The sequence below is a fragment of the Citrus sinensis genome, chromosome 5 (genome assembly GCF_022201045.2).
Source record: "Citrus sinensis cultivar Valencia sweet orange chromosome 5, DVS_A1.0, whole genome shotgun sequence".
In the NCBI taxonomy this organism is placed as follows: domain Eukaryota; kingdom Viridiplantae; phylum Streptophyta; class Magnoliopsida; order Sapindales; family Rutaceae; genus Citrus; species Citrus sinensis.
Window position 1 is genome coordinate 21,653,666 of NC_068560.1, and position 25,221 is coordinate 21,678,886.

The 25,221-nt window shown below is 35.8% G+C and overlaps 4 protein-coding genes across 7 annotated transcripts; 1 reads left to right on the plus strand and 3 right to left on the minus strand.

The window, feature by feature from the left end:
- The first annotated feature begins 3,525 nt into the window (after window positions 1-3,525).
- On the plus strand, window positions 3,526-7,707 carry LOC102607326 (uncharacterized). The gene is made up of 4 exons (XM_006471506.4): window positions 3,526-4,231; window positions 5,702-5,769; window positions 5,858-6,050; window positions 7,162-7,707. The coding sequence occupies exons 1-4, from the start codon at window positions 3,623-3,625 to the stop codon at window positions 7,513-7,515; spliced, it is 1,224 nt and encodes a 407-aa protein (XP_006471569.2). The 5' UTR covers window positions 3,526-3,622; the 3' UTR covers window positions 7,516-7,707.
- Window positions 7,644-10,812, minus strand: LOC102607034 (pentatricopeptide repeat-containing protein At5g16860). The gene is made up of 2 exons (XM_006471505.4): window positions 7,911-10,812; window positions 7,644-7,792 (listed from the first exon to the last, which is right to left on the minus strand). The coding sequence occupies exon 1, from the start codon at window positions 10,512-10,514 to the stop codon at window positions 7,932-7,934; it is 2,583 nt and encodes an 860-aa protein (XP_006471568.2). The 5' UTR covers window positions 10,515-10,812; the 3' UTR covers window positions 7,644-7,792; window positions 7,911-7,931.
- A 5,436-nt stretch (window positions 10,813-16,248) lies between these two features.
- LOC102606737 (acyl-CoA-binding protein) lies at window positions 16,249-18,119 on the minus strand. Its single transcript, XM_006471504.4, has 4 exons — window positions 17,956-18,119; window positions 16,785-16,902; window positions 16,631-16,693; window positions 16,249-16,511 (listed from the first exon to the last, which is right to left on the minus strand). Exons 1-4 carry the CDS (start codon window positions 17,965-17,967, stop codon window positions 16,432-16,434), a joined length of 273 nt encoding a protein of 90 aa, XP_006471567.2. The 5' UTR covers window positions 17,968-18,119; the 3' UTR covers window positions 16,249-16,431.
- Window positions 18,120-19,123: 1,004 nt separating this feature from the next.
- Window positions 19,124-23,769, minus strand: LOC102630721 (protein MOS2). 4 transcript variants are annotated; one of them, XR_008054756.1, is made up of 4 exons: window positions 22,521-23,769; window positions 21,519-22,031; window positions 19,999-20,933; window positions 19,124-19,690 (listed from the first exon to the last, which is right to left on the minus strand). XR_008054756.1 is itself a non-coding variant. In XM_006471502.4 (2 exons), exon 1 carries the CDS (start codon window positions 23,687-23,689, stop codon window positions 22,538-22,540), a length of 1,152 nt encoding a protein of 383 aa, XP_006471565.2. In that variant the 5' UTR covers window positions 23,690-23,767; the 3' UTR covers window positions 19,124-19,690; window positions 22,521-22,537. The 4 variants fall into 4 exon arrangements, 1 of the variants encoding a protein (XP_006471565.2); XR_008054755.1 differs by lacking the exon at window positions 21,519-22,031; XR_008054757.1 differs by lacking the exon at window positions 19,999-20,933.
- Window positions 23,770-25,221: the final 1,452 nt, after the last annotated feature.

Sequence of the window (25,221 nt, forward strand, 5' to 3'; positions counted from 1 at the left end):
TGAACAAAATATTAGATGTCACACATTATTAAAGATAAGAGTATAGGTTTGTTTGGGAGTACTACGACGCAGTTGCGCTGCCAGCTTGGCAAACAATCCAAAAGCATTTGTACCGTACGAAAAGAAATGGAGTAGCTTGCAGCCCGATGCTCCCCAATGGACCTTAAACATCCCAACTTCTAAATGCAATACCATTTTTCATTTAAAATTTTCATGTATCATATTCCTCCACTTATCTTTCTTTCTTTCCTCACAATCTCACCAAACAATCTCTTCATTCTCGATAAACTTTTGGTTATAAACATTTTGGTTATAAACATTTTGGATCACCAATCTAACGAAACTCACAAAGCAAGCACAACCATAAGGAGGGAAAAATTCAACATTTTCCAAGTGTAATTAACAAAAGAAATATACTATAAGAAATAGAAAACACAAAAAAAAGAAAGAAAATTGTAGATAAATGATTTGATATAAGGTCTTAAAAAATAACTCAGCTTAAATTAGATTTTTAACTAAACCCATGTTAGATTTATCTCTGTAATATCTTTTTTTATTTTACATTTAAAAAAAAAAGTTGAAAACTATTGATATTGATATTGTGGATTTCACATTTGGAGATATTGGAGGAAGAAAACAAAACCCAAATTATATAGATGTGAAGGAAAAGCGGGCGTAGGGCCGTCGACAGAAAAATCTCTTGGGAATGGAAAAGTCTTCATTATTTGTTTTAACTTATCTTGCCTGGGAGGAATCTCCGCGAAATAGGAAAGTGGGCTTTGGTTTGCTGGTATCTTTATCTTTGTTCCTCTAGTATTGTTTTAAATGTTTTTTTTTCTTTTAATTTACTTACTTGAAAGAAAAAAGGGGCCAAAAAAAAAAAAACCTGTGCTGCTTGCTGCTACTATTCAAGAGATAGTGACAAATGAGAAGTAATAGTTTTTTTTTGGACTAGTGAGCAGTGCGGCTCGTGATGGTTACAAAAGCTTAAAAAGGTTCATCATTTTCTGGAAAAAGGAAGAAGATGGGCAATCATTTCTGCATAAAGGGCGTCAAATTTTCACTCTCTTTTCTTTGTCGATGGGTCTGTGCTCTCTAGTCTTCCTATTATATATAGGGTTTGCCCACCTTATGTTTATCTTAAGGTACAATTCTCTCAAACACAGCTAAGAAGTGAGTCTTAGTGGGACTCATTGCTATAGAGAGGGTTATACGGATGATTATCCTAGTGAAATTCATAATTCTATATGATGGATATGAACATATCCATATGGATATCTATGAATATTTAATTTTTATTATATAAAAATAAAACAAAAAAATATGAAAAAATAATCATAATATAAATATTTAAATCAATATTAGATTCTAATATTAAATTGAAAATAATAAACATCCCAAATAACAAATATTAAAATTATGAATTCACAAGAAGAAATTATAATCTATTACAAATTAATTTTAAATAAAATACAAAAAGTGTGTTCTTCTAATAAGCCTTGTATATGACTTACAAGCTTTCAGTCTCCAACCTGACCATCATAATAAATCTACAAATTAAAACAATGCATTAAAGAAATAAAATAAATAAACACTATTATAAATATGGTTGTATCTCCTCTTTATCATCATTATCAGTCACTTCTCTATTCATTTCTTCTTCATTCACACTATTATCTTTACGAATTCCACCTTTGTTTAAATAAAAAAAAAGGACATTGATGAAATAAAATAGAATAAATATTATCAAAATTAAATAAAGCATAGAAGTAAGATGAGTTTGGAAGCTTTCAATTCAACCTATATTCATTTTGAGTACACATTAAGAGCTCCAATGTGCGTAGATATTTAGAAGCTACTAAGATATCTTAAATAAGAAGAATAAGCTAAAATACCAAAGAGGAGGGAGCGGAGTTGTGAATAAAATGATGTCAATAACCTGCAAGCAAGCGATGATGTACGATATCAATGGATGGGGAGGGATGATTGACAGATCGATATTAGTAACCGATGAACAATGAGCAGTTAGTATGTGAAGTGAAGAGAGATAATCTAGAATTTGGTAAATTGAAATTATAAAAGAAGAAATGACATGCGGGTAAATGGATATTGTGCCAAATATAATTTTTTACCATATTCATGGCTAAATTTTTTTGAATAGATATTATTTAGTCTAATTTGATTGGACATATTATTATCCAACTTAGACAAACCAATTTACCATCCCTATATATAATAAATTGATAGCTATAATCACGAGGTCGAGAGGGGTTAGCTGCACAACCGCTTCCATGTCTCTTTTGTATGTTCTTGTGTTTTAAAAGTTAAGATCAATTCACTCTCCACTAGGAGAGAGCCACTGACAAACAATAAATTCTTCACATGTACACTCAACTCAATTTATTTTGAGCGAACAATTGGGTGGAGCTCTGCTTTATTACACGTGCATCATTACTAGAGGGTACTTCTTCCGAAGGTATCGTATCCCAACGCCTATTGATTTTTCCTTTTAAGTCTTCAGTGATTTGTCTAATTGTTTACGGTAATAAGTTTTCAATAATTCGACCTTGATGTATTGTGCAAAAAAAATAATTACTTAAGAGAGTGTATATCCGCATTGCATCATATTATTTATATGAGATATTATTATTTTATTATCTAATTTTTTATATATATTATTTTATTATTAAATATTTTTGATAATTATTTTTCTTATATAATGTTTTAATTTTTATTATTTTATCACTCAATTGTTGAATCTGACCAAATTTTTAATCGAAATTATAGTAAAAATATATTTTATTCCTAAATTGTGTAAGTGTAATTTAATCTTCTAAATTAAAAAAATACAAAATCAATTACATAAAAAAACACTTTTATCAATTAATTATTTTGTATAACTAAAATAATTAATTGATAAAATTATAAATATTATAACTCTTTGAAATTCTTAAAATACTAAAATTCTTAAAACATCACTATAACATTAGTAATTTTTAATTTATTAATAGAGGTAATGGTTTGGTGGTAAAATGATAAAAAATTGAAATATTAAATGGATAAAATAATTATAAAAATATTTTAGTGATAAAATAATATGTTAAAAAATATTAAGTAATAAAATAATAATATCTTTATCAATATCATATTATTTTATTACAAATTTATATCTTAAATTAAGATGAGTCGATGTGCAAAATATTAACTATCAATAAAACAATGTATATACAAAAAAAACTTATAACTAATATTTAAGATTATAAATATTTTTGGCACCGGGCCAACGGGAACGGAAGTGACAATCAGTGAATCTGTGAATGTTGTTGGAGGTACAATAAATAGAAATAAATTTTCGTATCTCATTGACAGACATGCCCGTTCACTGTTTAATTTTTATAACAAGTTCCTTTGTTTTTTGTTTTTTTTTTTAATTTTTATTTGAAAGTCTCTCGCTTTAATAATAATAATAATAATAATAATAATAATAATAATGACACTGTGTCTCCACTGGCCCCAACCTGCAACCATACAAAACAAAACCAAACCCAACTTTCACTCGCCTTAATCTCCAAACCAGACTTACAAAAATAAAATAAAATAAAATAAACTCACTCACTCTCTTATGGCGGCAGAAGAAGAAGAAGAAGCAAAGCAGCTTCAGCAGCTTCTTAGGTTGTACATAGGAATGAGCTTCTCATTGTTCCTAGCGTCGCTTCCGAAGAACTCATCACAGGCGAAGGAGGAGCTGAAGGCGAGGCTGAGGGCGGCGGAGGAGCAGCTGAAGCAAATGAAGTCGAGGAGGAAAGAGGACTCGAAGGCTAACGCGAGGGTGGTGGAGATCTTCGCGAGCCACAGGAACGCGTGGCAGGCGGAGGAGAAGCGGCTGCTCCAGCAGATCGATGCGGCGACGGAGGAGATGGCGAGCTTGAGATCGAAGATTGAGGAATTGGAGAGGGAGAAGCTGGAGTCTGATAAGAGAGTCCAAGAATTGGAAGATATGATCGGGTTTATGTCAAGGAGAGGCTGCGAGTTTGAGGTGGAGCAGCAGCAGCAGCAGCAGCAGCATTATCATCAGCATCAGGAGGAGGAGGAGGAGGAATTCGGTGTGTGCGAGAGTAGAGAGTGTTATGGTGGTGCTAATGATGGGCAAATCGGTAATTTCGGTTTTAGTTCCGAGTTTTTGGCCTCCGCTTCTAAGTTTTGGACTGAGCGTGCTAGTAGTATCTGGCAGGTTTGAATTTTCTTCCTCCTTGTTTTTTTGTTTTGTTTTGTTAAAAAGTATTAATTTTAATTCTTGGGAAATATGAGAAAATAAATAGACAAGGAATCACTTTGATTTTTTAAACTTCAGAATTTAGAATAATTAATTAAGCTAAATTTTGTGCATGACGCTGTGAGGAAAATGATTTTGAGAGTAATTATATCCTGAATCCTAAATCTAGCTATTCATTATCTCTTCCGGTCCTCGGAGTTGAGAATGTCCGTGATGAAAAGTATTTAAATTTCTTTATTTGTTTGAAGTTCAATTTTCAAATAATTTTAGAAGTGTTTGTTGTGAGTGCATCCAAGAATTCCTTATTTGTGATATGTTCGAGTTTGCATTTTGTCCTTTCCATGTGAGTGAAAAGGATATGTTTATATACTTGACTAAACTGCCAACTCAAAATTTGCTGCCAATTGCTTGTTGCTAGTTAAAGCTTCATCATTGAATGGACCACGCTTATCCATGGCTTGATGGCAAGGAGTCTATCCTTTTATAATTGGTGATTATGTGATCAAGTTGTTGATATGGGAGGACCACAGGAGAGTGAACATCGTATAACAACCATATCAAATTCTTTAGGAAGTAGTAATATCTATCTTTTGATTCAAATTAAAAACCTTAACAAACTAGGCTTCAATAATATTGCATCCTTGGTAAAATACAAAGGTATTGTGTTCCTAAATATGTTGTAGTGGTAATGGGAATGTTAGTTAACCGCGTCTATTACTCTAATCTCTTTAATCGGTTGGCAACCTATGAGCTGTTATAAAGTATTGTTGTTAAATACTTTAATTGTTTTTTTCTCTTCTTTCTTTGGTCTGCAATTGGCAATTACTGTTTGTTTGTTTTTATTTTTTATTTTTTTTACCCTCCTCTGAGGGTGTATGAAACATTGCATCTTTGAGAATTTAGAATGATCATTGCTGATTTCCATGTTGTAATATACCATTGTTCTTATGCCGCTTGAACTTATCTTCTTGAAGAGTATGAAGGGGCTTGTGGCCTAAAACTTTATTCCCATCTATTAGTGTTTCATTGTTCATGTGGTTTTCGTTTTATCATACTGGCTGGTTAAAATTATCAATTTCCCATTACGACTTACATTTGGATGCATTAAGTTTATCTTATGAACCCCAACAATGGCATTTAAAATTCCATGACCAGCTGTTCAACCTTTCATGTGCCTGTTTTATTTTGATAAATATAATGCTGGCATTCAAGACATGACCGCTTGAGGCTGTGATACCATATTAAGGAAGGATTAAACTAGTGAGCAAGAAACCAACAATAATATTTAAGCTCTAACCAGATAATACGTGGGCACAAAAAGTGAATTGTAATGAGAAATTTAATTTGGCCTGGGCAGTACTAGCAGTCAATTGAGTTGTGCTTTAAGGTGGTTCCCATTGTTTTGATCTGAAATGTTTGTTCTTGCAGGATGTACAGTATGAATCACAATATGAATCTCTTGAATCAATTTACCATATGAAGCATTTTGTGGCAAGGTAAATTTCAATAATATACTTATTGTTGCCAATATACAAGTTATTGAACTCTGCATTAATGAAAGGGCAACATTTATTGTATTTTCAGAAGGGAGTCCCCTTGGAAGGTAGATGGTGAATCAACAGGAGTTTTCTCTAAGCTAAAGTTACTTGAACAGGAATTGCTGAATGTGGAAAAAATTGGTAAAAGTGATCTGACTAAGGTTCCCTCAGTAATGAGGAAGCAAGCTAAGAGATATCAGGCTCTTGCTGGGAAGATTGATGACCTATGCAGAAGAATGGTAAGACTTCTCCATCTGTGATTCTATTTTCAGCTGCTCAAATTTTTGCATTATCTTTCAACCTTGACTGCTTTGAGGAACCTTGTTACCTTGCTTGAGCATCATATTAAGATATTTTCACCCCTCAAATGTGCAAGGGGGCTGCATAGTTGCTTTGGGTAGTAATTTTAACCAACTGATTATGCAAGTTCCTCTTGTGAATGCTACTATTTTTGTATATATAACTGCGATGTCGTATCATCTGTCTTGCGAGTGGAATAAGCATCCACATGCCACATTCATGTTATCACCTTAATGATCGAATGAACAATACCCTGAGGAATATATTGATCCACTACCATATTTAAGCAAAAATGGCCATGTAAATGCCAAAAAAAAAAAAAAATTAGTAAACTGAGACTTAATTTGGGATATCTTGCTGCTTCTTGGAAAGATTTTAAAAAAAGAGAGAAAAGCCGGAGATTTCAGTATCAAAGAAAGTATACAACTGAAAAGCATTAAAAGGCTTCTAAATGTTAGTTGATCTTTTTATTTGATTGTAAGCCGTTGCCAAGTCAAGAAGATAGGAAAGAAGTTGATTGTTTATGTTACTAGTAAACCCGTTAGTTTTCCTTACTGGTAGAAATTTTATATTATTCACAGATTCTCAACAGTTAAAGTTCGTTAATTGATGCACATAAGTATAAAATGATTCTCTAAATAGAAAATCGTTTTCAAAAGTTCAATTCTCACAATTAGAATTGGTTGGCTCTAACACATAAGATGATTTCAGTGAAAAAGGCAATACATAGAGTTGAACATAGTAAAACAAGAAATTGAAAGATTTCATTGAGAATGTTCTAATCGTGCTAGGATGACTTTGGTAATGCAGATTCTTGGTCTGAAGGGGCTGGTGATGTTATTATTTTTAATGATTGAGTCCTGTTAAATAAATTCCATTTTCATGAGGTTCATCATAATCAAATCCAGATTACCTTTCCTTTAAACGCACTTTTATGTGTTGTTGAAATTCTAAATTTTCATCGGAGGACTAAAGATGTGCATGTGTAGGGACACTCTAGAACATGATACCTTGCTTGAAAATCATTTTTCTTTTTCCTGTTTTCCTCAGCAAGCAAGTGATCCTTGTGAATCCACACTCAGTCCAGAGTTTCGAACACAAAGGCAAACAGAGTTTCTGCTTGAAGGATTTCGACTTCAGCAGCGTGCATCAGAAACTGGACAGAAGCTAATAGCACTGCAAACAGAGGTTGGGAAAATTTGCTATGGTGATGAACTGGGGAGTCAGTCCAAACTGACCATGAGACGGTCATTGGATTCTGTTAGAAACAATTTGAAAGAGATCCAAAGAAATTTGGAGATATGGTTGGCCAGAATTATTGGAGATCTTGAAGGCATTCTGGCCAGGGATGGGGCGTCTCGTGTAAGGGAATGTTATATTTCTAGATATCCTTTTGTTCAATAGAATATCCAAAATGGTATCCTCAATTCCCGATCTAACAAATAATTTTTGTTAACTTTTGGTATATATATGCTGATCTAAACCATAACAAATTAGATGTCTAGTTAAGATTAAATTGTAAGGCATTTATGGTTAGCATCAAATGTTACTGATCTATTTTCATAATGAAAGTTATCAGAGTAGCAGTAAAATAAAGCTGATTAAGTGTTGCTGCAATGAAGCAGCCTGCTCCACTGCTGCGGAGGGTGCGGCAAAGGTACAGTATCCGGTGAAAATTACCCTGAAAAGTGAATGGAAAAAAAAAATGGATCTATCAGCAAAAGAAAAGATCAACTTATTTATTCCCCTCCAAAATTCTAGAGAACACAAAAATGTATATATTAATTACATCACTCAACTGGAACTGCAGCATTCCAGTATCACCAATAGCCTTTGCAGGTGCAAGATCCTTCTTTGAAATGATGGAAGCGGTTTGAGTCTCTTATAATAATTTCATGATTTATGATCATGGATATGAAGGTAATTGCGGAGTGGCAATCACCACATATGCGCAAATTCTTGGTGATTCGGATGGGCGTCCCCGGCGCTGTTGTTAGAATTCCATATGCAAGAGCCAACTTCTCACTATGTTCAAAAAGTAGATCACCTTTTTCTTCATCATCCACATCATGGAGAGCAAAGCTCGTCTGTGGAACATACCCCATGGCTTTGATGCGCTGTACCAAACCTGCAAGGATCTCGTATATCTTCTGAGATTGCGGATGAGTTCGGTCCCCCACAAAGAAGGTTGCAGTGCCTTCCTTTCCCTGTACCCAACTGCAACCAGGCCTCTTCTTAACCCCAGTATGTTTCATCAATGATCTAATCCTGGCCACGTCCTTCCAACGCCCGGCATTTGCGTATATGTTTGAAAGGAGCGTATATGACCCATCCTTCTCTGACTCCAGTTCTAACAGTCGATTTGCAGCTAATTCCCCAAGTTCCACATTAGCATGAATTCTGCAACCATTAAGTAGTGCCACCCATATTATAGGGGTTGGTTCCATTGGCATGCCTTCAATGAGCTCCACAGCTTCATCCAAGCGATTAGCACGACCCAGCAGGTCAACAATGCAAGCATAGTGTTCTGCCCTTGCAGAAATGCCAAACTCCTTGCTCATACTATCAAAGTATTTTAACCCTTGATCAACCATTCCTGAGTGGCTGCAAGCATAGAGCAGAACAAGGAAGGTTACACCATCAGGTGCTAGACCTTCTTTCCTCATCTGATCAAAAGCCCAGTGAGCTTTGTCGCCAAGACCGTGCATGCCATAACCTGTCATCAAGGATGTCCAGGAAACAACATTTCTTTGCTTCAAGTTATCAAATACAACTCTAGCTGTGTCAATGTCTCCTGATCGTGAATACATATCTATCAGGCAATTGGCCACAAACGGAATCAACATCTCATATTGATTCCGCAGCACATATGCATGAATTTGTCTACCAAATCTCAGTGCAGCCAAACGAGCACAAGCCATAAGAGCACAAGATAAAGTAAAAGCATTTGGCTTTACAAGTTTATCTTGCTGGAACATCTGAGGAAAAAGTGCCAGGGCATCATTGGCTCCTCCATTCTGAGAATAACTACCTATCATTACTGTCCAAGTTGCAACATCCCTGTTTTTTGGTGCAATTGCATCAAACATAACACGTGCCACATCAACACTCTTGCACTTAGCGTACATGTCGATTAAGGCATTAATCACCATAAGATCATCTGGGTGACTCCCGTCTACACTTAAAACACGTTTGATGGTGTAGCAATGTGTCTCCTTCCCAAGTAGCAACGCTCCAACAGAAGCACAACCTGAAAGAAGTGACACAAGAGTAACAACATTTGGTTCCAATCCACAAAACTGCATTTGCCTAAAGACATCCAAGGCTTCGTGCCCATGTCCTCTCTGCGCATACCCGGCAATCACAGCACTCCACGTCACAACATTCAATTTTACATTTTCTTGCCTCATCTTTTTAAAAAGCGCAAAAGCATCCTCAAAGCTACCAATTCGAGAATACCCTGTAACCATCGCATTCCAAGAAACCACATCCTTCACCTTCATCCTCTCAAAAACCTTCTTTGCTTCTTCCATCATACCACACTTGGCATACATGTCCACCAGCGCATTTCCCACAAACACGTCCTCAATCAACATAGTCCTCAACGCATGACCATGCACCTGCTTACCCCTCGACCACATGCCCAGAGAGGCACATGCAAAAAGGGCGTTGACGAGACTAACACCGTCCCCTTGAACTTTAATATCACCGGTCATTCTTGCAAACAACATTAACCCACCTTTCGCATCTCCACTCTGTGCATATGCCGCCACAATTGTATTCCACGAAACAATATCACACATCCCTTGCTGAAACATTTCATCAAACATCTGACGCGCGTAACTCAGAGTGTCGCACCGGGCATACATAGCCATAAGTGCATTGCAAACAAAGACATTGGAGTCAAATCCGCTTGAACAAATTACGGCGTGAACAGAGGAGCCGCAACGGGAAGATGGGAGCTCACCGCAGGCTTTAAGAACGAATGGGAAGGTGTATTCATCAGGGTGCCACCCGCGCCTCATCATTTGGAGGAAGAGACGGAATGCATTATCAGGCAGCCTAAGGCGGACGGCACGGCGGATAAGCGCGTTCCACCAGAAGACAGAGAAAGGCGAAGGTGAAAGGCGTTGCAGCAGTGATAAGGCGGGCGAAGGAGCGTCGTGAGAAACGTAAGCGGCGATGAGGTGGGAAGGCGGGACGTGCGTCAGGTTTTGCACTATTATCTGTTGGTGAATGAGATAGACTTGGGTTAAGGATTTGCATTGTCTTAGGAGAAGTGATGTGATTGTTATACACGGCGTTGTGGTGACAGAGAATAATTTAATGTTGGTGAAGAGATGGTTCAGCGTCAATGGCGTCTTCGACTTTAGGAGGGGAAAAACACCGTTGACCTGGATCATGCCAATTTTTCCTCTTTATTTTAAATTATTATTACCGCGCAGTAGGTGCTCGTGAAGTTGTACTCATGGGCTATAGTTACGGCTGTTTTAACTTTGAAAGACGGGAGCCTAGCCGCCGGTCTGATGAACCCTATTGATCGATCGTCTTATACGCGTCAGGGGAATGCTACGTGGGTCATCAGCTGTCCTGTTACTGGTAGTGGAAGCTTGCGAATGAGCCCAACAAGCAACCGAATCTATCAAATATTCTTGTTTACTTCTTTCTATTTTCTGTGACAACTGGTCAGCAACATGGAGAGCAAATCCTTTGTGAGTGTAAGCTGCTGATGTGTTGGGTTTAAATACAAGCTTCGAAGAGTTCTTGGGGTTGTGTGCAGACTAACTTCGGTTGAAGGGGTCTTATTGCAAATTTTAAGCTGATGTGGCAGAGTTCGTTGAGAGTTCGTTATGCTGTTTCCCAGAAACATCAGAATAAAAGGCGCTGGTGATTAGCTCCTGATATGTGATCGATTTCTTCCTTGTTTCTTGTTCCTTTTGCTTACTTCTTGGTTCTTTGTGATCCTTGTAATTTCTTCTACATAATCAACTTGTATCTCGATTATCGTGATCAATAAAGAAGCAGTTTTTTTCCTTCATTAAATTGTGTACTTGAAACAGTGCTCTGTGTTTGATTCTTGGAATTGATTTCTTGGTTTGTTTGATCCGGTTTAATTCTTTCAAGTTGGATTCATCAAGTTCTTCAAGATTTAACTTGTACTGTTATAAAAAATTCAACATCCTTTAGTTGCTTTAGCTGTTAATACCATCGCCCTCTCAACTAATCATAATTTTTATCTAGTTACGCAATTTACAATCGACAGGAGTAGAGCTTAGCCTGAAACTGTTTCAGTCCGTATGAGTGTAATTGACGATGAGGAAGATGCCAAGAGCCTAACGGCAATCCGTTAATGAAAGTAAGAGACGAGGAGACAGAGACTTCATGAGAGAGTAGTGTCAGATTCTAATGTACTCGCAATCACACGAGTCTATTCAACCTGACCATATTAATGGTTAGTGATCTATTTTCATAATGAAAGTTACCACAGTAGCAGTAAAGCTGATCAAGTGTTGCCGCTCCACTGCCATGGAGGGTGTGGCAGAGGTATAATGTCCGGCGAAAGTTAGTCTGAAAAGTGAATGGAAAAAAATGGACCTATCAGCAAAAGATAAGAAACTTCTTGATTCCCCACTCCAAAATTATTATAGTGAGTAATTATTGAATAATCTTTTGCAATATATAGACCAAAGTACAAGCTTGTCATCTATAATTAATTCTAAATCGGTACAAATAGTTGAGGCCATATAGACCAATTGATTATTACCATGAACATTTTCCTAATTGTCTGTTATTACACTAGTGATTCTGTTCGACAGGCAGTTGGAAAGCTTGCTTTTCACAGAGACATCGAGTTGAATGAATAGTAGTTACAGTTTTAATAAAATTGTTCCAAAATTGAAATTTTTAGATAATTATTCCTCTCCATATTTATAATGCAGAAACAATTAGGAAGAAGATGCTGTTGGTGATAATCAATTAAAAGATTTTTTTTCCTTAAAAAAAAAACAAAGGAAAGTAAGTTTTGATTTCCAAAAAAAAGAAAAAAAATCAAACATAAAATTCTCACGTTCTCCTCTTGTATTTATATCTACCCTATTTATGATGAAGTCTAGTGTTACCATCATTAAATGAAAGTTAATTACAATATTTACCTCTAATGTAAACTTTAAAAAATGAAAATAATATTGTCATAAAAAATAAGAAAAAAATAATTTATTCTTTTTCTTGTGAAATGGAATATCCCTCTAGTTTGATAAATTCTTTCGATTTGAGATTTATTAGTTCTATGGTAGGATAGTATTTTCGGATCATATGCTTCCCCTAATCCGATTCTCAAGTCAATTCGGACTGCGTGACTTAAGCTTCTGATACTATCCATACGTCGAATTTCTAAATTAGCACGAGTTCAGAGTTCCTAGTTGAACTATGTGAGAAAATCTTCCATTAGCTCGTTGATCACTTGTTATAAAGTGAGCAAAGCACAACTAGTGTTCTTTTGCATTTTGTTTTTATAATATTATTACGATGAAAATAATACATGAGCTATTCAATTATATCTCATTAGAACTACATACTAAATTAACTATGATTAGAACTATATACCAAATTAACTGTGATTAATATTTGTATTGATGTTGAAATCTGGTCGAACTGTGTTACGACCAGATGACCATAGCAACACTTGAATTTGTTTAGGGGAAATGGACCCTGCTTGCATCCCTTTTGCTTCAACACTTGAATTCTTTCAACGATGAGCACATCCTAACAAGTTCACCCGCATTCACAACAAACACAGTTAGACGAGACGCCAGATGTTTTTCTGGTGTGACCCCTCCAACCCTTAAGTCAATTTCTAGGCCTTTGTAAAAAACTTTTGCCACAACTCATGTGGCTTAATTTTGTTTGTTTTTTTAATAGGAAAGCTTTTTAGTTATTCTCTTCTAGAAAAATTAAACAATAGAAGTTAAATAGAGAGAGAGTAAGAGTTCAGCCTAAAAAAGAGTAGAAAAACTAACTTACCTGATTGGGGCTCTTATAGGTAAGCAAAACCACCGCCACAATATTAATGCATGATCGTAAGTGCATTCACTACATGATTGTTCATGGACACAGTAAATGATCGTTGGTGAACTGACGTCATGCCCGGATATCTTGGAAAAAAAATCACAATTGGTTTTTGACCAAGCTCCACAGTTTACTTGGTGCAGATCTCCCACTTGCATTAGCCAACTGTCCACACATGCTTGACCTTCTTTACATGAGAAGAGGAGATTTCTCTACGAGCAAACCTACTCACGCCTTAATTAAAGAGAGCACAATTCGCACGATTTGTACGAGGCAACCTCTTGTCGTGCTCACTTTTTTACCCCTCAAACAATTTGAATTTTTAGATTAGTTTCCTCCAACATTTTAGAATTAATATTAACAATGAGATCACTTACAGTAAGAGAATTTATTTTCTCATGCATGCTGTTTGAGGGAAAAATAGGAAAGGCAGTAAAGCGCCACGTGTCGACCAATGGAATGATTCCAGCACAATCTGAGGTACCTCGCATAATTAGAGGTACCCCACACAAATAGAGGTATCCCACATAAATAGAGGTACCCCGCACAATTAGAGGTACCCCACATAAATAGAGGTACCCCACACAAATAGAGGTACCCCACACAATTAGGGGTATCCCACATAAATTGAGGTACCCTGCGTAACTCAAGGTACCCGGTAGATCCGATGCAAGAGAATCCTCCAAAAATATCCGCCATGAGAAACATTTCCACTTCTTAAAAGATATTATTCGATTTTGTCAGAATTAGGAATCAAAAATGTCGTATCAAAAGGGGGGGACAACCGCCTGCTACCTCTGCCAAAAGTGAAGGACACTGTCCTTAGGACAGTGGTCCTCAACCGCCTACTCGACAGCAACTGTAGAGGTACCCTGGACCACTCTCCAACGTGCGCCACGTCTCCAAAGGATGAGATACACCGCGAATATGCACATAACTTCCCAAAACTCATAAAAAGGTAAAGGATGTTAGCCAAAAAGGGTACGCCACGTGGCAGCTGAGGTACTTCATATATAAAGGCGCCTAGGTTTCATTCTCCAGGATGTTCTCACTCACCATTAACACTCACACTCCAAAAAAAATAGGTTTTCTTCAACCTTAAACCCTAATTTAAAGAGGGCTAGCCAGCTCTCTTCGCCATAAAAACTTGAGTTTGCTAACTTGAGCGTCGGAGTGTGAACGCCGGGGTACCCCAGCTTCACCTCTAACCTCTATTTTATTTTTTGGCAGGCGTGAAGCTCATTTTGAAGGACATCTCTCTTGGTTCTGACCTTTCACCATTGTTACCACTCTCTCTACCCTTTTTGTCTCCCCCGAATTTCAGATATACCACACCGTACACAACAAACTAGTGAAGTACCCCGTCTCCCCCAAAAATACAAATTCATTGTTTAAGATAGATTTATATTTTCCTACCCCAAAATCTGTTGAAAACACATGCTATGGATAAACTACTCAAAGTGTGATATTTATAGGTGATGTAAGGCCTCACACTTTTTGCATGAATAATATGTTAATGTATTCAGTATTCACGCCTTTGTTGTGTGGGTAACTGAGTACTACATCTTTCTAGAATATAAGAATCCTCTATCCCAATATGCCTTATACCTTAGTTTTGACATTTTCTTAATTTAAACTCGAGCCCAAACGACGTAGGGCTTTGTTGTAACTTGTTGATAGATTGATAACTAATGATATTTGTTGTAAGAATCATCTTTGTAGTTGATGATGATACCCAGAAAGAATGATGTAATTTCAAAACATGAGGTGCCTAATTGTCTTTTTAAGGCAAATTGAAGGTTTGCAATTTTCTCCTTTTTTATTTTTTAAAAATAATTTAACATTAAATAAGAGAATATCCAAGTGACAAATTTTCCAAAAATAATAAGGGTCTTTCCTAATTAAAAGTAAAGGTCCCAAATGTAAATTTGGGTGGCCGAATCTTTTGACTTGGAGTAACCTACAGTTGTTTGATCCTACTCTTAGCTACCCAGATATGCATTTTCCTTCTTCTAATTTGATTTTTGGTATTAATAATGTTCCCGATCATTTACGATATAACTAATAATTCACAATATTGTTATTCAAGGTATCCCTACAAAGTTTATATTTCTACTCTTGCATTACACAAGTACTTGAGTCGTGATAACGTAATGTAAGTACCATAGCATAGCCTACCCAATGGGTGTGAATATTTGTGTAATTTCCCTCTCTTGTTATGGTAGCCAAATGGTTTGACTCGGGATGAGTCTATTATTGTTACTTTGTTAGTCCCCCAAAATTTTTTTGTGTCTTGATGTTCATTTTAATTTTAGAAAAAACAATATTATTACAATTATTTAACAATAAGAAATTCGACAAGCCCTAACTTCACAATGTCTAGAACTATTATCAGATCATGTGCTTTACAGCCCTAATGACTACAAATGATTGCCTCAAGAACAGACCAGATATCATATGAGCATGTGCCTTGCAGCCCTAATGACTACGAATGACTGCCTGGAACAGGCCGGATATCAATATCAATCATATAATATTAACATGTGATATAACAGCTCATTTTGAGCTAAATTTTAGGATCTCATTTGCAATTTTTGACACCGACATCCTTTCATCAAATTATTCCGTCATTGTGAGCACGTAATCAAGTTCCTTGTTACGGCAAAATCATGCTGAGTCCACAATCTTCACTAATCAATAAGATTTGAAGAGTAAATCAACAATTCAACCAAATAGAAACTGAAAAAAATGAAATCGGAGGAATGCTCCACGCTCTGCCATGAATATTCTATAATCTAAACAAGAAGGATAATAGTCCTATCGTTGCCCAAGTTTAACAAAAGGTCATACCAAATGAACCTGTACACCCTATTTATATTTTGCAGAAAAAAAAGACCTGGAAAAATGAAAAGATTCACCCAAAAGCTTTAGAAGACATGATCACATTTGGGTTCATGGGTGAATGACATTGGCAAGTGAGATGAGAATCATAATATAACCCCTGCTTAGACTAGGCAAAATGGTTCATGAGTTTGGGAGTATTTGCAGCGGATTAAACTCACATTCCCAAGATAACACAAACTACTTAATCATTTCAATGGACTTTAACCAAAGTACATATCATACATAATTTAAACAGAGACATAATTCAGAGGTAACATCAATAGAACCAGTTTGCAAACAGCTTAAACCTTTTTCAACTTATTTTGACTTTTCCGAATCATGAGATTTGGAAGATAAGCATACAGCGGAAGGTCAGGCAGAAACACCAGCTTCCTCCTGCAACTGCTTTACCTTGGTAATGTAGTCACTCATTGCTTCCTCCTTAGATTTCCCTGCCGAACACCCACATTTAATTATGAACTTGCAAATAATGAAAGAAAAAAAGTTCTCATAGTTTTAGCTGTTCACGTTGAGATCTGATGATTTTAAAATATGGAGTCAGATACTATACCTTCGACAGCCTTCCATGCATCCCACTTGGCTCTGTCCCTCATGTTAAACATTCCAGGTCTGTCTGCAAAAGCGATTGCCAGAATGGGTTAAAAAGCTAACAGAGACACAAAGACAACCATTTTTCGATGCACAGATAGTCATGGAGTTCTAACTTGTGTTTACTGGTCCAACAGTGGCTTGCTTGTAGAGACCATAAAGGATAAGCTTGTTTTCGTTTGTTGTCGACTCTGGCAGGGTCTTTGCTTTCTCAGCATACTCCTCAAATTCCTCCTGCAATCGGACATACATTTATCAGTCTTATCAAAGTTATGTACCATCACCAATTTTGTGCTCAGAGCTTCAAAGATGGCAATTGTTTTGCTCAAATGCAAAAAGAAATCAGATCTTTATGATGTATGATATACGATTGTTCATAAAACAGTTTATTACAAGCTTTTATGTTATTATTATTACTTGCAGAGATAAGAAACAAGAAAAAGGTATACAATAAGCTAAAAATTCAAGGATCCATAAATTTCAAATTCACAATCTAGCTATTGTTACTTAGAAGCAAGGCAATGGCTACGGTGGAGTTGGTTCACCATGGAACACTGATGATTACCGTCAGATTATAGCAGTAAATACAGGTTTAATATTTATCTCTATGATCATATAATTATCATCAGTGCTCCACCGTAGAACAGCTCCAACATAGCCCGACCAGAGAGCAATACAATAAGAACAGCATAAACAAAAGAAAGTGAGGAGAAAATATAACATAACAAAGAGAATGCTCCTGGTGAATAAAATTTCAAAATACACGATCCAGTACAAATCACTCAATAAAAGAATTTAAATCTTACCAGTCATGAGACCATGAAACCCTGACCGCAGATCATATATAATGAAATTATTGGCTTTGAGCCTTTGAACTAGCATATCACAATGCAAATTTAAACTTTAAAATTCCAGATCCTAAATATTACCCCAAAAGATATCATTAAATACATAAAACAAATTTTAAAAAAAATAATGAACTGACAAAATCTAAGTAAAAAAAAATAATTCTAATTTCTTAAACTTTAAACGTTCCTAAGATAATTATTAATCATTAAAAAAACCCAAATTAAATGTGCCAACAAGTTTAAAGACTAATCGAGTTAATCTAAATAGATCTGACAAAACAAAACAAAAAGCAATAACGTGATTATTTAAGCACACCGATCATAATTCATAAGGCATGCAAAAACAAGTAATCTAATCACGGAGCGCACTGAATTAAAAACGTAATGGAATAACAATGAAATTAACAGTAAACGTAAAAGTTGGTAATCAGATTCAGACCTGCAAACCCATTTTCCCCTTTCTTTTGTTTTTCTCTGAGATTTGAGAATTGAGATGTGATGCGCTTCGAACGTAACGTTTTGATTGATACGGTGTGTGTCTCTCTGTGTCAGTAATATTTATAATGAAAAGACTTCGGTATTAATACGTGTATAAGTAAGTATGTTCCCTGTAAAAAGCCGTGAGTGATATTGTTGTACATGTGGCTTCAATTAAAGCTTTGTGAGTGGCTGGGTTCATAATGGATGGGACCAGAATAAATATCATTAATCTTTCGGATATAAAAAAAAAAAAAGATAAAAAAAAGCTAATGGTGTGAGTTGACAATTATTTTATCATCATTGTATCAGATCCTTTGTTCAAGCATCAATACTCTTTTTTTGCCAATTCATAGCAAAACCGCAAAAAGCCAAATATATTATAACACTTTAATTTTTTTCACAGAATTGACAAAAATAAAGGTAAAAGCAATTTTTTTTTATAAATCCTCAATGACTCTTCTTTAAATTACAACCAAAAGAATTTTCAAAAAAAGAAATTGTAAGATCATTTGTTGCATGAAATAAAATTTTTGAGGGTAGAATTTTATTTGGTACCGTGGCATGAGAGTATTGAACTATTGATGGATGAAAAGGGTTCGTATCCTTAAAATACACTCGTTTTTTTTAAATTACAAGAAACTCAACCCACTTAACCACGCAACCCCAAGGCCGGCGCTCGAAAATACCTGAAATGATAGCAACACAAAATCGTACCAACTAAAAAACAAGAACTAATATCTTATTAAGGTTGGTGATTGTTATTTGTTAGTTGGTTTATTAAATGACATTTTGTTATTTGTTAGTTGGTTTATTAAATGACATTTGTTGCCCTTGAACATTGTAATTTGAAATGTACTACTCAAAAGATTGAAATATTGAAGTTTTGTATGAGCGGCAACTAGATAACATTAATCGTATTTTTTTGTTAAAGGACAAGTATCTCAATTTCCTTCCCTAACTTTGGAAGAGAGCTCAATTCTCACCAGTAACGCAACCCAAATACGTTTTTTCATAATTTGTTGGATCAAATCTCTCTTTTGTCAAAGTAGGTTTTCAAGTTCCCAACAAACTTCTTGAGCCTGTCTGTCAATTCCCCAGCTTCTTGAAATGTTAGAGACTACAAAGCCTAAGAAAAAAAAAACACAGCGATTGTTGTGCTCCATTTACTAACACACATAATCCGTCTGAGCGAATTTAGAAGTTTATGATACTGCATATTAATATATTATCCAAGAACTAGCAAGGTCATCACCTCTAATGTAAGTTCTCAAAACTCCGTCCAACCCGTCTTTGGAAGAGTACTTGGAATATGATATTTATCTTTAATATTGATACCATCTCTCTTTGATTCTTTCTCATCAAATGACTGCTATAAGTTTTAAAGCCCGAGTGCCTGGTACAATGAGCCACAGAGACCTTGAACCGTCTACAGACAGCCAATGCACTAGTTCACATTTTGATGCTCATATGGGTAATCAATGTTGCATTCTCACACTGTCTTATGTCCGTAAGCAATGTACAGGCATGGGACTCACTCCCCATAACCTCCCCATTACTTTGAGCCGGAAGTGGAAACTTTATGCCATTGCCAATAAAACAAGAACATGAAGCGGGTCTGTATGGATAAGCAATATCCAAGCACCTTGCCTAGACAACCAGCAACACTCACTGTAGCTCAACAAGTATGAGCAATGCTGCATACAACCAGTAAGATCCAGTGAAAATACTGACAGTAACAATTCAATTTAACTTGGAGCTTCAAACATTTAGTAGGATGTATCAATCTTATCAAATATGCCAAGAATGGACATACAAGGTTCATAGTGCCGCAAATCAATTTAATAATCCACACAATTTTGTCCACTTATTGGAAATCTGGAACCACACAACACCTAAATTTTATGCTAGTGCGCAAGGGTAAAACCTTCGTGAAATAAACATTTCAGTCAATCATATGACAACTTTGTGGGTTATAGATGAAATAAAAGAAAGATGCACCTACAAAAATACTTTGAATCAAGGAATAGACCAGCATCGGATGCAGTACAACGTTATACATATGATCTATGTTGGAAAAAGCTATTGCCATACACCTGGAAAGAATCTTTAAAATGAAAAAAGATAAACAAAAGGAAGTAAAAAGAAAGAAAAAAAGAAGAAGTATGCTTTCATGAACATAGAACATAGAGTAATGATAGAGCTACAAACTCTTATACAAACTGATGCGGCGTGATTAAATTGGCTGGATTACATACCTCTTGACCCCCATTATTTGTTTCTATTATTTTCTATTTTCATTGAACCAATGAATTTATGCCATATCAGTTGTAGAAAAATAAATTTGAACAGGAGTTTGTAGCTCTATCATCTCTCAAGTATCTTTCAGGTCAAATTAAAAAAAAAAAAAAAGGGACTGTGAAATGGGCATACATGATGCTATGCAGAGGCTGATAATGTTTGGTCTCCATGCAGAACAAAAATACGAACTTATTCTGGATAGACCACAATGAGTATGGGCATAAAGACTCAAAAAGTGCAGTGTTAATTTAAGGATGGAGGATGGATCACAAAGTATAGCATAAAGGCTTAAAAAGTGGATTGTTAAATCAAGGATGGACCATTGAGCAAGAACACAAAGACTCAAACAGGACGTTGCTAATTGCAAGTATTGTGTCATTTGCTTTGTCCTGGAACTTCTCCCGTCTTCCACTTCATCCACCCTCACTAGAGAAAAGAATTCTACATAAACACTAACAAACCCAAAACTATGGCAGAAAAGCATCAGTACCAATGTGAAGAGGCTTCTGAAGACAGATTAAAAGGATACTCAACTAATAGCTCTGCAACAATATGTTCATTCTTTCTGACAGACATCTGCAGCTTCCATCTAGTTCTTTGAGACTACAAACTATCAGACAATCCTGCGCCAAAATCCATCTGTTCCCGAGAATTTTTAAGGTCAAACTAGACACAACATATGTGAAGTTGATAGAAGGCAATGTAGCAAAAGTGAGATATTTTGCAGATAGATGGAGTGGAGAAGCTACCGATTCCATATGTTCTAAAGGGTACAAGCTATTGGCTTATCATAAATTCTTCTTCATAATTTTTATTTTTTTTAATAAGAATGAATTCTTCCTCATAATGGAAATAGTACTTTAAATTTGTGAAAAAATCTTAATGATGGAGAAGCTAATGAGTGCCAACATATTCTTAAAACGAATGAAGGAGCCACTCTCTAAATGAATGGAAGAAAAATAAAATAATTGGGAAACTAGAGAATTTAGGAAATTTCAGTAAGTATGTCAACAACTAGACAAATTAGTGGCTCTATTTCTCCCCCCTTTGAAACCTTTTAAATCATTACGAGGCTAAAAGTTCCAAGCAATGTAAAATTAAAGCTAGGTCTATTGCACGCAGAAATATCGACATTATAATAAGTCCAAAAGAAATTATTATTAGAGAATAAATCTATCCACCAACTGGTGCATCATGTCAAAGCAGGACACTAAGAATATGTACCATTGCTCACTTGCACAATATCTTTGAGATTTTCAAGCTTAGTTGGGCGCCACTTTTCACCAAACTGGTCTCTATCCTCTCTATATGTTTTCCGCCAATCTGAAATGTTAGAAGACAGTGCACAATGTTCGCTTTCTAAGTCATTTGGATTGAGAGAAACAAGAGAATTCTTAATTGTCAAATGGCAGATCTTTTTTCCATGGGCCAAAACCAAATTCTGGGCTTCGCTTTTGAATTTGGCTTCCCTAATGGCACTCCTATATAGGTTTCTCTTTCTTATTTGTGGCAGATTAGGTTACTAAAGGAGTAGATTCTCGTTTCCTATTTCCTTAAGCAGCTATCAAGGTCTTCCAAACCGTCATCTCTAAAGTAAGGGTTACCATAGATAAGGCCTTTTTTAATGTTTCAGAGATCACGTATAATATGAATGAGCAGTTTCCTCCCCATTCTATAATCTCTAATTTCTACTCTTCTTTCTCTTTCTGTAAGAGTCTCTTTCTTTCTGTCATCTTCCTACATTAAATAGCCTGCCATCAATTAATATCAACACAAAACCTCAAATGTATCCTAAAAGTGGCAACATATGATGTGTGGAGCAGAAAACTATACAAATGAAATGTTATCCTAGATTCCAAAACTTAACGTACAGCACTATCATGTAATGCAGCAGCTGTATTTACATACATTCACTGAATTGAGGGATCTTTTTGTCCTATTTTGAGGGACCTCAACTGGACCTCAAAGCCAACAACTGTTTTCAAGCAATTTAATTATTTGTAACACAATTCTTTCAGGAATAAACACCATTAACTTTACAAGCTCAAGGAATCATAGATTAAAATACCAACTTAACAAAATTTAAATTTCCCAGAAGAGAATTAGAAAATAACAAATGCTAGGGAGACATCCAAACAAAACGTATCGATTAAAATTACAATGAAACCTCACTTAACACAAGAAACTAACAATAATAAGGAGAACAAGAGATGTAGCTCACAATACCTTTTGATGCAAGATAATCAATAACCAAGATAGCTGGGATCCCCAATATACTCTGCAATCTGCTCAAGCTTAACATTAACCAACTTGTGGGTATCAGCATCACGAACAACACCAGTCTCTCTATCCAAATCCCGATCAACTAAATTCCCATATACACCCTTATGCCTCCCGTACAGAACAAGAACTGGGCCCCCACGTCTGGGCAATGCAGTCTCAAGAAGATCCTGATCGACTCCTTGAATCAACTCCCCACTCTCATCCATTGATATATCACACATGGTCGGCCCAACTACATCCACAACCTCTCCTTTCTTCAAATACAATCTCCCACTTTTAAGTTCCTTGCTAATTATCCTCACCCTAATATGACTCCTGAGCCACGGAACATTATAATTATAATTATCCTCTCTTCTTTCACTCTCTCTACTCCGCTTATTTGCTTGCTGCTTTTCACTCTTTTCACTATTTCGACTCTCTTGATTATGTTTATTATCTCTATCACCTGATTTCTTCAACTCGTCCTTCTTTTTCTCCTTCTTAACCACAACAACATCATCAGAAACAAAAGACTTCTTACCAAACTCTCTAATTTTGACATTACCTTTAGAGTTCTTACCAATGCCTCTGCCCTCGTACCAACCCAATCCACCAAGCAAAGCAGCGCCGAATTCCTCGACCGGCATGTCCTCAAACTGATCGAGCCCTTCATCGTCCGGTAACTTCTCCAACTCTTTCCTAAAATCCTTCGACACCATCTTCTCAAACGGTTCAATTGCAGGCCTCGCCGCCGCATCCCGATTGCTTCTTTCCCCGCCGTTGTTGTTGTTATCAGTGCGGAGATTGAGGCCGTAAGAGATTTGATCGGCGTCGGCATCGGCGGATGACTTGTTTTCCAGTTCCCACTCGAGTTGCTCGGACTCTTGGCGCGATTGAGCAATGGCGAGTTCGAGATTCTCCGTCCGACTGTTGGTAGGTGGCGGCGGCGGCGCTTTGCGGGGAATTATGCGTCTAGGTTTTTTCGAATCGGTTAGGGTTTTGTCGGGGTCGAACTCGGTGACGTATTGTTTGTTTGGCTGATCATCTCGGTCGTCGTTTTGATTCTGAGACGGTTTTGATTTGGAGGAAGATTTCGATCGTACTGAGAATGAAACTTTCGCCACGTTGTCCATTTGACGGAAGTACGGCAACCCGCGAAGAAGATGCACAGGCACTGCGAAATACTAAAGCTTCTGAAATTAGTCTCCCTTTTATTTGCAGTCTCTTTGTTTTCTTTTAATACTAAATTGCCCCTCGTATCCCAGTGCTACAGGGGCACGTGTCCGATTCCCACGAATTGTAGCAAATTTTAATATCATGGTTGGAGTTTCCTCTTAGGGAGAAGGGAATGACATCCAATCCTGCAATCCTAGTAAAGTAATTTCCTGCTGAAAACAGTCTTAGTAAAAATTTATAAATAGGGATCAATTTGATTTTGGTCGCGAAATCTGATTTTCTAGTCGGTGAAGTAAACGCATTATTAGTAAAAGAAAATCAGTGCTCAAATCCTCCTATCTAAAAGAAAAAAAGGTGATTTTTTGTCCTAAAATAATGAAAGAATTTTCCTTTAATTAATATAAGAGAAAAAAATTACGAAATATCTTTTGTTTATTAATAATGATAGAGATTCTTAATATTTAAATCTCAACTTAAATATTAACGCTATATGTCACTTATTCAATTGATGGTAAATTTGATAAGTAATAAAATTATGTATTTATCATTTAATACATAAATATCACATCAATAGGCGCATACCATCAAATGTTAGAATATATAACATTACTCATTGTTTTTATCTATTTATATTCTTTTTCTCTCAGGGGTGGAAAAACTCACCAAACGGTAGACACCAATATCCATTCTAGCCCAATTACATTCAATTTACAAAAGTCCAGATTTTTTTACATCCAAAATATTATTTGGTCCGATTCAATTAATAATATTAGAGTATGTTTACTAATCAGTAATTAGAATTGACTGAAATCGGAATGAATAGTTACAAGTTACTAAACTGATTTTAGTTTATTTAATAATAATAATAATAATATAAGGAAGGATAAAATGGAAATCTTAAGATTTAAGTGGGAGTAATATGATCACTTTAGGGAATAAGAATCTCGTTCCCATATCCCCATATGAGAATGACAACTTTAGTAATCATACTCAATTTTAGGCAGTGCCCACTAATTTGATTCACATTCCACCTCTTATTTAAGTAAGTAAACACATCATTCATTCCCATTCATATTCCTTGATTTTCATTCTTATTCCCAATAAGTAAACACACCATTATTATATCTGGATATTAAATCTATTTTTGATTTCCTATAATGATGTGGGAACGTAATTGTGTATAATCTAAAGAGGGGAAAAAAAATAAAAGTAACGCGTGCTTAAGTGCATTCTCAAGCTAGGGGTGGGCATAAACCCACAACCCATGGACTTATCCCCACACCCAAACTAAATTAAATGGTTTTGGTTGGGTAAATCATGAAAATAGATTAGATGTAAGTTTTATATAAAAAAAATGATACCATTACGAGCTGGGTATGATTTACCCAGGGGTCATGGACAAAACCCAACATTCAAATTTGTCAAATGAAATAAATGAAAACAAAATAAATGAAAACAAATAAGTGAAAGCCCACTATTAAATTGTTCA